Source organism: Rhyacophila brunnea, unplaced genomic scaffold (assembly GCF_057557595.1).
Source record: "Rhyacophila brunnea isolate RB1 unplaced genomic scaffold, BYU_Rbru_1.0 scaffold_9, whole genome shotgun sequence".
Lineage (NCBI taxonomy): Eukaryota > Metazoa > Arthropoda > Insecta > Trichoptera > Rhyacophilidae > Rhyacophila > Rhyacophila brunnea.
In genome coordinates, this window is record NW_028233361.1 from 29,272,179 (window position 1) to 29,285,469 (window position 13,291).

At 30.0% G+C, this 13,291-nt stretch overlaps 1 protein-coding gene across 1 annotated transcript; it reads right to left on the reverse strand.

The window, feature by feature from the left end:
* Positions 1-9,466: 9,466 nt before the first annotated feature.
* LOC147063493 (facilitated trehalose transporter Tret1-like) lies at positions 9,467-10,611 on the reverse strand. The gene is made up of 2 exons (XM_085959418.1): positions 9,950-10,611; positions 9,467-9,491 (listed from the first exon to the last, which is right to left on the reverse strand). The coding sequence occupies exons 1-2, from the start codon at positions 10,609-10,611 to the stop codon at positions 9,467-9,469; spliced, it is 687 nt and encodes a 228-aa protein (XP_085815544.1).
* Positions 10,612-13,291: the final 2,680 nt, after the last annotated feature.

Below are 13,291 nucleotides of genomic sequence, written 5' to 3' on the forward strand. Positions count from 1 at the left end.
AACCAGTGGCGTGCAGTGCCTTTTGTTTGTAGGGATGCTGATTGAAATTCACACATTCACCTAATAGTTGCTGTATATTATAATGATAATATATGTACTTTTGTAACTATTCGCATCACGGCGAATAGTAAAGTTGTTTAAGTGTGCTTTATGTATCAACCTGATATTAGAGCTATCCAGCGCTCGAAATGGAAAAGTTTACGAACCGGAGCGCTCGGAACTTTCTGAAGATATTAAACATAGTTATCAAATTTTATGTGTATTTTATAAAAAAGAAGTGTGTTAGTTTTCTTTATATGGCCTATCAAGCTCAGATGGTCAAATTATGTGTTCCACGGGACGGAGCGATAATTTTACCGATTTCACGAACCGGAACGGCGCTCCGGTGCGCTCCGGTCCATTTCGAGCCCTGGAGCTATCACTTATTCATTTATTTTGTATCTTATATTCATCAATATAACCTATATTAATTCTGATTAGTCTTGTTGCCTGACATTGTTTATAAAAACCTTCATATGCGACCAAAATTCTCAGTCTCAGCAGTGTATTATATTATAAATAAAACTCTCGTTCGTAATAGTATATTAGAGCTCAGTCATCTCCGATTTCTTGACTTCGTAAACTTATAGAGAATAAATTTGTAAGATATCCCCTTAAGTGGACAGCATTATTTTAATCTTTATAAATGAATATAAATCATATTTCGAAAATAAAACAGAATTTATTTTTATCACATTAAACATTGGCGTATTAAATGGATGAAGTATGTGTATTGCATGTATAAAGGCTAGATATTTATTGTATTAATGCATATTATAATATTTACTTAAAACTGAATTTTGCCTGCATTACTATGAGAGCATTTTTTATAGATTTTTATCAGATAATATAACATTTTCCGAAAAAAAAATACCCAAGTATTGCATTAAAATATTATACGGAACAGTGTACCTATCGTGTACATATCAATGATAATAAATCACTCAATAACAGTTATAAAAGTGTATTAAGTTAAAAATGCTTTCCTGTTCCTTATATATATTGACTTATACGTACTCTTAGTACGTAGTATAATAAATATATTATTACCTATTATAATATTATATACTTAGATTGTTTTGAATTTACGCCAACAAGACAATTCTATAATATCCAATAACGATAATATTCGTATAGTAACGTAATTACACATAAGCATTTCTGATTTTATATGGTATAATATTAAACTGTATATTATTACGTACATATTTTAAGTTCATAGTAAAATACAGCGTTTAGTAGAGTTTATACCTACTCCACGACGTTGCACTCCGTCTCTAGGATTAAAATGATATTCTAAAAATATTATTTTACATATATTATATGTATATTTATGTATTACTACATATATTAACACAAGTAAATATCATGTGATCTAATTTTATGCGAGGTAATCACTCAAAGAGTCATATCAGTATAGTAGTATAAAAAAGTGCAAAGTTATAAAACGTATACTCTACTTCATTCATCTTATTTTCAGGGACACACTCATTAACTACAACGTCATCATATTATGGAAGATAATTATATAGATGTATTTTGATAAATTTAATTATATCTGTACCTTGGATTTCAAGGCCTACTTTACCAAAAATAAGTACATTTTTTTTTACCTAAGTTATCATATTATATTTCAGAGAAAATTTTATCTTAAATTGCGTTTTCGTGAAATTACTCCTTTTTGACTAAATTTATACTTACTCTCAGTGTCCATAAAATTGTACGTATGCAATTGGGTGTATTACAATTTACCATATAATAATATATTAGAAACCGATGGTCATATAGCATTGAGATCAAATTCATATCTAAATAAAACAATTAAAAAATACGTTATCAAAATCACACGAATACAAGGGAAAGTTAGAAGAAAATAGATAGGTACGTAAATTGTTGTACATATCAAATTAATATTCTTATTGAATCTAATGAAATTGGAACACACACACTACGATGTTCCTGTTTTTATCTCAATGCTATACGGCTATCTCTTTCCAATACGTCAGTTCACGGTGAACTGTGATACGTCGAAATTTAATACGTACAATTTACACGTAACTATTGCTCTCGTGTACAGAATACGTATAGGTATTTGAGTCTGTCGTGTCGAGTGTGAAACCTGAATTTTAACAAAACCCTTTGTCGAACCGAAATTTGCGTCTTAATATCAATTGCAAAGGCATGATGGCCTAAATGTCAATTTAAAAATGGTGTTTGTAATAAAAAACGAAGATAAATTACATCAATATTTTTTTTTACAAAGTTTCACATAACTAATAATATTTTTGCTATACTTAAAATAAAAAAAATATTAAATATTTGTCGATGATAGAATTGACATATTTTTGCATCACTTTGGAAAAATCATATTGCAGGGAGTATGCTACCGCTTGCCCTAAGCTGATGTTGCACTCGCTAATCCCTTATCACTAATTTTCAACCAGGTAATACAAAAATAATGGGAAGTGCGTTTCCTTCTGTGTGTATGTGGGAAAATATGGGAAATTTATACACGTATTAAAGAATATTTTTTTAAAACTTATATTTGTATCATAATTTAAATTTGGTCACGTAAATATTGATAATATTTTAGAACACGTAGAACGGCGTCATAAAACACAAGAAATAGAAAGCATCCAAAATATCCTTAAATATTACCAATATCAAATGCGAATTTCATTTACGTGACAAACTTTTCGAATATCAGGATACAGATGTAACTATTGAAGATAATATAGAATTTTTTAACACGTGTATATTAGTGTATCCAATATGTCTTCACACTCAGGAATCGTATCTTCTTATTACCGAAACAAATGTTTTTAAAAGGCACTCTAAAGTAGGTAAGTAACTAATAAATTTGAATTAAGAACGTCTAATAATTGTCAGTGGTTGTGAAACTTTGTATAGATTGTAAAATAAATACCTTTTTTATTTTTTATATCGAACTATTTTCATAAAAAAAATATTACCGCAATATGAATTCGAATAGCCAATTTTCATTTTTCCACGGAACGCGCATAGTTCGGCGGATATATTCTTTCTTTTCTCCGTAACAAACGACGAGTCTCTTTACAATTGCTTTGGTCGGCCATCTTGGATCCTGGGAGATGCGGTCGCCTAGCGACGGGACGGCAGTCGGATCACCTCGCGTGTCTTCATCCCTCTCTAACGTACGCGCGGAGGTGGGAAGCAAAGAGGGACTTTGTTCTTTTCCCAAGCTCCCTGCTGCAATCTTTTGATGTGTCAAAATACGAAATCCTTTCGTTTGACAACGACATTGCGCGGAATGTAGTTTTATTTTAGGATACATTTTGGTAAAGGAAATTTTGTATCTACACAATTTTATTAAAATATGGTTTTAAGATCTCTCTAAAATGTAGGTATTAAATATATAAGTATATTAGTTTTATACACGATTTAATAATGGTAAAATTATTAATACATTGTACTGTGTTCTATAGGTATGGAGTTCATGTTAAAAATATTATATAATATTGTAAATTGAATCAAATGAATCAAAGTCAGTCAAATCACATAACTCGTCTCCACTGCAACACGTCAAATTTCGTGTCCGGAAATTTGTACGTATGCAGTTCGCTGCATCACACTTCACCGTGAAATGTTATATCGGAAATATATGGTCGTATATTAGCATGCTATTTAAATGTGGTAATTAATTAGTAATTATCTAGTCAGCAGTCACTGTGTTAAAGACTTTGAATCCTCTTTGGGTCGTACAGTACTATTAAATAAGTAAAATTCATGTCTAAATAAAACACGGTTCTTGTCGGTTTACAGGAAGCCAGTGGCAAACAAATTTTGAAAATAACCGATATACTGGATTATTTGTTAGGTTAGGTTAGGTTTTCATTCTTAAGGGGGAACATGCTCAGCGTAGGTCAAAATGGAGCTTTTATTCTATGTTCAAAGCATGATCCTGGACATTCCTTAAACGTTGTAGATAATCTTTTTACATAATTTTGAAGCCTTATTATCTTTTATATTTATTTTATACATTTGATGACTGCATAAAGTATTTTTATTACATAAAATAGTATTATTTTAAACCTCTCGCTCTAATGTTTTAGAATATAGTCATATTTCAGTACATAAATGTGCAGTGGTGTTAAGATTTTTTACATTTATTAATATTTAAACGCATTTATAAAATCATCAGTATAATTTATATTGACATTATTATGGTGAAATATTTACGATAAAAAATTATATTGATAATCTCTGTGATCCCAAATTTGATACACCTAATCGAAAAAAAAAAATCTTTTTTTTTACACGGTACATGTTCAAACACGTGCGTTATCATGATATTACTCCCTAATTCAGTTTTAGTTTGTCAATTTATGGCTACGGCCGTATGTTGTAGCTTTACCACTGGGGAATGCCAAAAGAAATGGCGTATTTCAAAAAAATCACTACCATATTCTTAGGTCAATAATTATTATAAAGCAATCATTATTCATAGGATGTTTATCACACTTGAATGATCAAAGACATAGCTTATAATCAGTGTCTTTATAATTATCTTAAAGTGTGTTAATCTTACCCATTTTTTGAATAATAAAATGCCTAATTCTTGTCAAATTTGGGATCACAGAGATTATCAATATAATTTTTTATCGTAAATATTTCACCATAATAATGTCGATATAAATTATACTGATGGTTTTATAAATGCGTTTAAAAATTAATAAATGTAAAAAAATTTAACACCACTGCACATTTATGTACTGAAATATGACTATATTCTAAAACATTAGAGCAAGAGGTTTAAAAGAATACTATTTTATGTAATAATAATACTTTATGCAGTCATCAAATGTTTAAAATAAATATAAAGGATTATAAGGTTTCAAAATTATATAAATAGATTATCTGCAACGTTTAAGGAATGTCCAGGATCATGCTTTGAAAATAGAATAAAAGCTCCCTTTTGACTCACGCTGAGCACGTCCGCCCTTAAGGGAACATTATTGTCTGCAATGCTTCACGAACAACGCGCATTTTTTACAGTGAAATGTAATACTGATGTGATTTTGTTGGTATTCACAAGACGCATATAGATATAACTATATATACCGCCGTAAAATTGCAACATTTTAATTTAAAAAAAACAGCTGCTGTCGCATGCAAAAAAAATCACCTGATATGCGGCGCAGGTAAAATCATAAAATTTCGCACTTCCTCATTAATGTTGGCTAACCGCGTGACATCACTGTCCCCGCACAGCCTTGCCTATGCGCACGGAAGCGAGTTGCAATATTGCGCCCAGTTTTCATTGATAACTACATCTTAGTCGAAACGATTTTCATTCATATAATATGGTAATATCTTGTATCAGCTATTATCAACACACAGTCCATTCTCTATAGGTACTTAAAAATTTCGACGATTTACATAAAGACGAGCATAATATGTATTATAATTAACGATGAAAACTGGTCATCGATGTTGAAACTTTAAAATACCAATGTCAGTCGAAAACTGGTGTCGTTTCGTAATAAACGAGTTGATAGTCAAGTCAATATGAATACGTTTTTATTGTTGAACTGTTAACATTACATTCCGAAATAACTTTCACTCGCCAGGCTATTGCACTCGTTACAATATGAAAATACTCGCCTGAACCCTTTCAAGCCATCGTTACTTTCCAGTGACCATGATAATATAATTATTATGATGTGCCCATAGAATAACAAATTGATAGAATGGAAACTGTTGGATGTGGTAAAAAAAAACTATTAGGCAGTGAGTTAGTATAGTAATCGGTCATCAATAATAAAATAAACACTATTCTATCATCGTTGTACTTTTAAAATCACAGGGGAGACACAAAGTCGCCGACTTTAACGACTGTGTCGTATAATATATATATATATACTTAACAATATATTTGTAATTTTGGATATTTTTTTTTAGAATTTCCAGAAACATGCAAATTCACCCAAAACAATCCAAGCCATCGCTTTTTTGCAGTGGCTATGAAAAGGTAATTATTACCTACGGTATCGACATGCACTAAAAAAATGATAGCATGTCAATTGAAGGTATGATTTTGTAGCTATTATATAATTATAAGTATGGTCAATATCGGTATTTAGATAATATGCATAGGTGGTGCTTGAAAGAGTCCATACTTTTTGAGTGTGATGTGAATTAGACCACAAAGCAAATCGTTTAATCCTCCAACCAGTACGTTTTTTCGGAGGAGTTTCAAGCACATATTAAGCGGGACTTTTACGTGTGACTTATTATGTGGTTAGTTTTATGATTTTATTTTTTGATTTTTGAAAGAAAAATATTGACATAGAATTTCTAGTGGATGTAGGTATAACACCTTCCGGTCATGTCTCTTCTTCTTCTTATTGCGCCATCCCCTAGCGGAGGTCAGCCACCATCAAGGCGATCTTATTTTTGTCGTCTGCTACCCGGAACAGTTCGGTGGAGCTGCACTCGTACCAATCACGGAGGTTGTTAAGCCACGAAATGCGGCGCCGTCCTCTGCTACGTTTCCCATTGATCTTTCCTTGAATGACAAGTTGGGGAATGCTGTATTTTTGTCCTCTCATAATGTGGCCGAGGTATTGTAGTTTCCTGGTTTTGATACTACGTAGAACTTCTCGGTCCTTTCCCATTCGATTGAGAACTTCAACATTTGTCACCCGGTCAGTCCAAGGAATTTTGAGGATGCGCCTATGCAGCCACATCTCGAAAGCTTCAAGTCTCCGTGACATCTCTTGGTTTAGCGTTCATACTTCCATACCATAGAAAAGAATTGAGAGCACATAACAACATGTCATGTCTCACCACATTAATAAAAAATCTATAAAAAATACAAAAATTTAGCCATCCTCTAGATTTGTTATTATTTAGTAATATATTTAGTAATATAGTAGTAAGTATAACTACTCTCACCATTAATGATTATACTAGATGAAGTTATTTCACGTACTTATTCAGACAATTTGCATATTTCTGTGTTTTTTTTATCTGTATACATTGATTTGGTAACATCAAAAAATGTTAAACCGTACAATATTTTGTTTTATGTTTTCAATTTAAGTATAATCATTAAAAAAAGTCTACGATTATAATTAATATTTCAAATACGTTCACGAGTAGTATTTAAATAAATGGAGTAAAGTTAACTTGCAAGAGGACTACGAGAGATATTTATATTTTTAAAAAGTAAAAAATATAGTCATAAATATCATTTTATTAACATTATAATTACACAACATTGCTATAGAGTAGTATAGATAGAATATTGAAAATAATATTGATTATTTCTTTGTTATTTCGCTATAAAAGTTTATAATATTCGTCATCGAGTCTACATAAACCTTTTTTTCTTCTGCTAATGCAGTCTTCGATAATTCAAATTATACTAGTAGAATTAGTTTATTCAAAATTTTAATTATATTTTAAGCAGTATTCTGACACTGTTTAATTATTTTCAATTGTAGTTACACTTGATTTTTTTTTAAATAAAAATGCAACAATTCATTTTATAATAAAAAGTAGTTTATTACTAAAAATACTTATTTCGTAAATATCACATAAGATTGTATATTAAAATATATTCCCATTGTTTAGAACAATAATTATTGAATAATTAAAAATTAAATAATTAAAAATTAAATAATTAAAGAATACCATATTGAACCATGATCCTGTCTGTTCTCGGTGATACAATTCGCAAACTATATGGGGAGACTTGATCAAAATACAAAACAGAAAATTATTTTTTGTGATTCCAACCAATCGACAGTAAAAATCATGGATCACACGATTGCTTCTCGTGATAATGACCCAAAATGATCGATAGATTCCTTAATGGGAATATTTATTGAAATATAACATTTAAGTATTTAAATAATATAATTAAATTATTTTATTTGACATTTTATGGTTAATTGAAACTGTCTAAATATTCATAATCTGCTAATTATGTAATAATAATGTCACGATAACATGTGTGTATAATTAAAAATATTATCTAAATATATTTAAATTAATACATCTAAATTCAGTAATTTGGATACCATATTAAAGAATTTATTATCTTATTCTATCAATTTGTAAGACGATTTAAAAAAATGTTTCAAAAAATAATCGATTATTCAAACATACATTATTCTTTTAATTCGTTTTCAATAGATTTTTATTTATCTTATGATACACTTAATACATTGAATTTACAATAGGTACATTGAAAAAATATTATTATAAATATATAATGTAATATAAAATAAATAGGAACAACATTTGCGTAAAAAAATACGTAAAAAATTAAGATACTTTTTACTACCTACTAAATTAACATTATTTATAAATCTTCAATATAATACTTACTTGTAGGTACTCATATTATAATATATTATATAAGTTATATTTTCTTTTCGAGTTAAAAATATGTGTATAAAAATATCAATACAAGAAAACAACACTGCGTGAAATAAGATTCCACAAAAGCATTGTTTTTGAAATTTATGATAATGCAATTTTTACTCTCCGTGTATAATTCAAATGTCACCGAGTTATTTTAATATATTTAACAACGAAAAAAAATATCTTTGTTTTACTAAATTTTCGGATCAACGTTATGATTATTTATTTTTAACAACAGACTACAAGTGAACCTTGAAATATAATGCCAAATTTTAGCATCGTATTTTAATTTATAAAAAATATATTATACAAAACATTTATTAAATTACTAAAATAAATTACTATAATAATTATTACTAGCTATATCTCGTGTACACGTCAATGGATTTACTGTTGTACGTATAATGCACGTGTAAACACGTATTATCGTGCAACTTGTAAGATTGGATGAATGGATCAAAAAACTTCAGCAGCTTCTGAATTTTCACGTGACAATTGGAATTTGTGCGATATCTGCGCCTGCGCAGTAAAACAATAGTGGCGAATATACCAAAAAAACTAACTACATCGCAGAGCATTTTGACGTTTACAAATTTACACAACCAGTGAAATAGCACTATATATTATACAATTACAACAACGCATCTCGTTTACGCTTGAAGAATGAGATTGGCGAGACAGACAGCAGTTTTACATATATACAGTTAGTTTCGCGATAGTTTAATTATTTACATACTATTGGTACCAGTAAATCTATGCACGTGTACTCGCGCTATTACACAATAAATACGTGGTTCATTCGTTTTAAGGACATTCCGTTGTATTCTTTTTATATGTCTCAGTCCTTTTAATATAAGTATGATCTTTATCAAGGTCCTGTTGAATTTCTGATAATGATTTATTTTTAGTTTCTGGCATGTACATAATAACGAATAACATTGTCAAAAACACGCTTATTGCGCACATAAAATGCATGAAGTGTTGACCGATATCTGTTTTAACAACGTGAAATAACTTAATGACAATCGCCATCACTAAACCTTGAATAAATGCGAAATACGCACTTACCAAACCTTTTACGTTGAACGATAATATTTCGCTAGTGACAACCATAGGCACAGGTGATACGCCTACATCATAACCAATCCTCAATAAAAATATTCCTACCATAGGAATCCAGGAATACTCCGGCGAAATATAATTAGACCGTATCAGATAATATGCTCCTAATCCCAAATTACAAATAATACATATGAATGATGATATACTGAATAACGGTTTTCTTCCTACGCGATCCATTATCAAGCTTATTCCGATCACTGTTATGTCTGCAAGTATTTCTGAAAGTAACACTGCAATGTTTGACTTTATAGGTGAATTTATTTCGATAAATATTGACTGCATATAGATTGTTATTGCAGCTAGACCAGTTAACTGTTGACCTACTAAAAGTACGGTTATAATTAATATTGCTTTTTTGGTTTTCGGTTCTGCTAACTGTTTAAACGATTCCACGAATCCAAATTTTGGATTTTCTTCCAAAAACGCTTCCATGTTTTTTATTTCTTCTTGTACATCTTCTTCTTTTGTACAACCTCTGAATTTCATTAAAACATTTCTTGCTTCTTCTTTTTTACCAGTTTTAAGTAAAAAATAAGGAGTTTCTGGTATTAAAATGAATGATATCAACATGAGAACTGGAAATATTGCTGATATTAAATTCAAAGTTAATAATTGCACAATTGGACCAATAGCTAATTCTATTAAAGTTCCCATTGATAATGAAAGTACTAATAATGTAACAACAGCTCCACGTATACCTTGACTCACAGCTTCACCAATATAAACAGGTACCGAAGCAAAAGTACAGCCCACTGCTATGCCATGAAGAAATCTTCCCACGTAGAGTAATGGGACATTATTTGCAAATATAAGTGTAACCCAGCCGAGTATGTGAATCACTGATACTGATATTATCATAGGCTTTCTGCCAATTTTGTTAAGTAGGTAAGAGTAGGGCAGGGCAGCCACTGGACCTCCGATTGCTATCATGGATGCGACCCATGATAGTTCGTTGTCATCTATTTGTATCGGTGAATCTTCGGCTGATAGCTTGACTAAAGATGGCGTCGACCAACCGGTGCTTGTGCCGATTGACATGAAAGCAAAAGAGCCTGAAACACAAAAGAAAAAAATCATTCTAATTTTATATTATATAACCAATACACAATAAAACAGAGTTTCTCAACATTATATTTTAAAAAAATGTAACACAGCCATTTCAATTAAATTATAATCGTGAACATTATGTGAATAATTAGTTAATAAATATCATTTCAATTAGTTTTTCATTTCAAAAACAGTATCAACCATAAGTATCTGTTTCTTTAACCTTTTCTGTATCTCACGGTATTACTATGGCAGTATCTGAGAGGCCGCAGATTTTTAACAACGCCCGTTTAATGTAGAGCGAATCTTTTACTACAATCGCTGTAATACCGATAATTTGGGTCTTAGTATTTCAGAATTATTCAAACATATGTTACTGTATGTTTATTTTTTAGATTATACAAATCAATCGACAGTGCTAGTAATTTGTGTTTAAAGTCAAGCGAGATAATTCGCGAAATTTTTATGTGTGGCCTGACGATCACGGTCTCATAGAGCGAATTAACTTTCTGAAGGCATAGGATCAGTTAATGTAAATCTTAACTTCATGACAATATGATACGTTCAGCTGATTTAAAATGTTGATAATTATTTTTCTTATCAAGTAACAAAAAAAAATTGAATCACGCGATTGCTCATATAAATAACTAATTATTCACCATAATTAAATAAAAACAGTTAATAAAGTTCTGAAACCATAATTAGGTAAAATTATTTAAAGTAGCCAATATAGAGAGATTTTGATACTTTTATAACCACAGTCCTAGTGAAGTCAATAATTTGATGCAAGATTTGTTTTATGATTTAAAGATGGTCAAGCCATATAACCCAAGAAATATAAATCATATACAATGTCATTAAGTAGGCAGCTCTCGTGGTGCAGTGCATAATGCGCTTGCCTGACACCCGAGAGTTCCTGGGTTCGATTCCCGGTATTATGTATTCCACAATATTTATGTGTTTGTTTCATAGCCTGGGTGTTTGTGATTGTTCAAAATTACTAACAACCACCTTGTACGAAAAAGCAAGGACATGGTTATTAATAATTCTGAAAAAAAATGTCCTTAAGTAGGTATAATTAATATTAAATGTACGTTTCGTTTATATGACAAACTGTATAATATAATATGATGCTACAGTATTTCTCATAACGGTTTGGAACAACTGGAAATTATAACAATAATATAATATTTTTCTATGAACTAGCAATTTTTCCGAAGGCTGTTTTTTGTTTTTCAATGAATTGACCTTCTTCGTATTCTGAATACACATTTAATTAGTGTTTACAAACAAATAATAGATGTCAAATGTGTAGTCAATGAACCTGATAATATTATGTATGTTATCTTTTTCGCTATAATCAAGTATGAATAAGTCCCCAGTTTGTTTTCGTAAGAATGATTTACGCGGCCTTTTGCGCTTAATAATGACAATCCAAGGTTTGCCATACTAGTTTAACCTTCATCTATATAGTGTACATAAAATCTAGATGAAGGTTGTCTCTACACATATGACAGTTATAATACAAGTGCATTTAAAGATCTTTATCAGCCGTCTGAGTACACAATTCAGATATAATTATTAATTGATTAACATTTGCGCTCAATACTGGCTGTATATTATATTTGCAAAGTTTTAGATTGTTTTTATGTCATCCAGTTTATTAAAGTAACCTAAATATTAATAATAATTGTCATTGTATTGTAATCTGTACTGTGTAATTTGAGGTTTCTAGTCGATTAAAAGTAGATTTAAAATACAACAAATAAAGTTAACAAAACAAGTATTATTAAGAAAACAAAACATTGCGGTACTTTTACAAAATAAATAGGTAAGTATATAATAATGATACATTAAACGTATAAAAGTGTTTAATCATTTACTTAAATAGTTGAAGTTACGTTTATAAGTGTCTTGCTGGAGACTTTCATAATTATATGGTGTCGTACCGTACGTATTAACTATCCCGATGTGTTCATCTTTTTCCTTCATTTCTCAACGCTTTCATTACTGAGGCCATTGCTCTATTGTGAATGGCCTCTGCAATGAGCCTTACATGTCGAAGAAAGGAGGAAGAGAAATACTTATTTACGGTAACAGCCAAAATAACAGGAGATGATATTATTTATTTCAGTCTTTTATAATATTAATACTATCGACTGAAGGTACTTGATGGAATTTGAATTTCAATTCTAATGGATTCAAGCTCTGTACTATTCCATTTAAGTCGTTTTTTCGACCCGGGTTTCGCCTTTTGGCATCTCCATGCGTCGTGTACACTTACCAAAGGTAAACACACACTGACAACGAACACTCTTAACTCTACCTTATATAATAAATCAATACAATAAATTAGGTAAAAACTCCATTACCTACTTTTAAATTTGGTACCTTCATAATGGAATAAAAATAGTTGTGTAAGAAAACCTAATTAAGTTTTTGTAATAAACTTTTATTTCCTCCAAATACCTATATACTTTGATTAATTTTCATAATCGTTATGTGTGTGAAATAACAATTTTAAATTTATTTATTTCATTGAGAGAATATTACAAAATACAGTGAAGTAACATTATTAAATTAAGATAATATCTCAAAAATAATAATATTAAGAAATAAAATCATAAAACAATACTAAAGAAGTACCTTCACTAAGAGGGCTTAGCTGAAG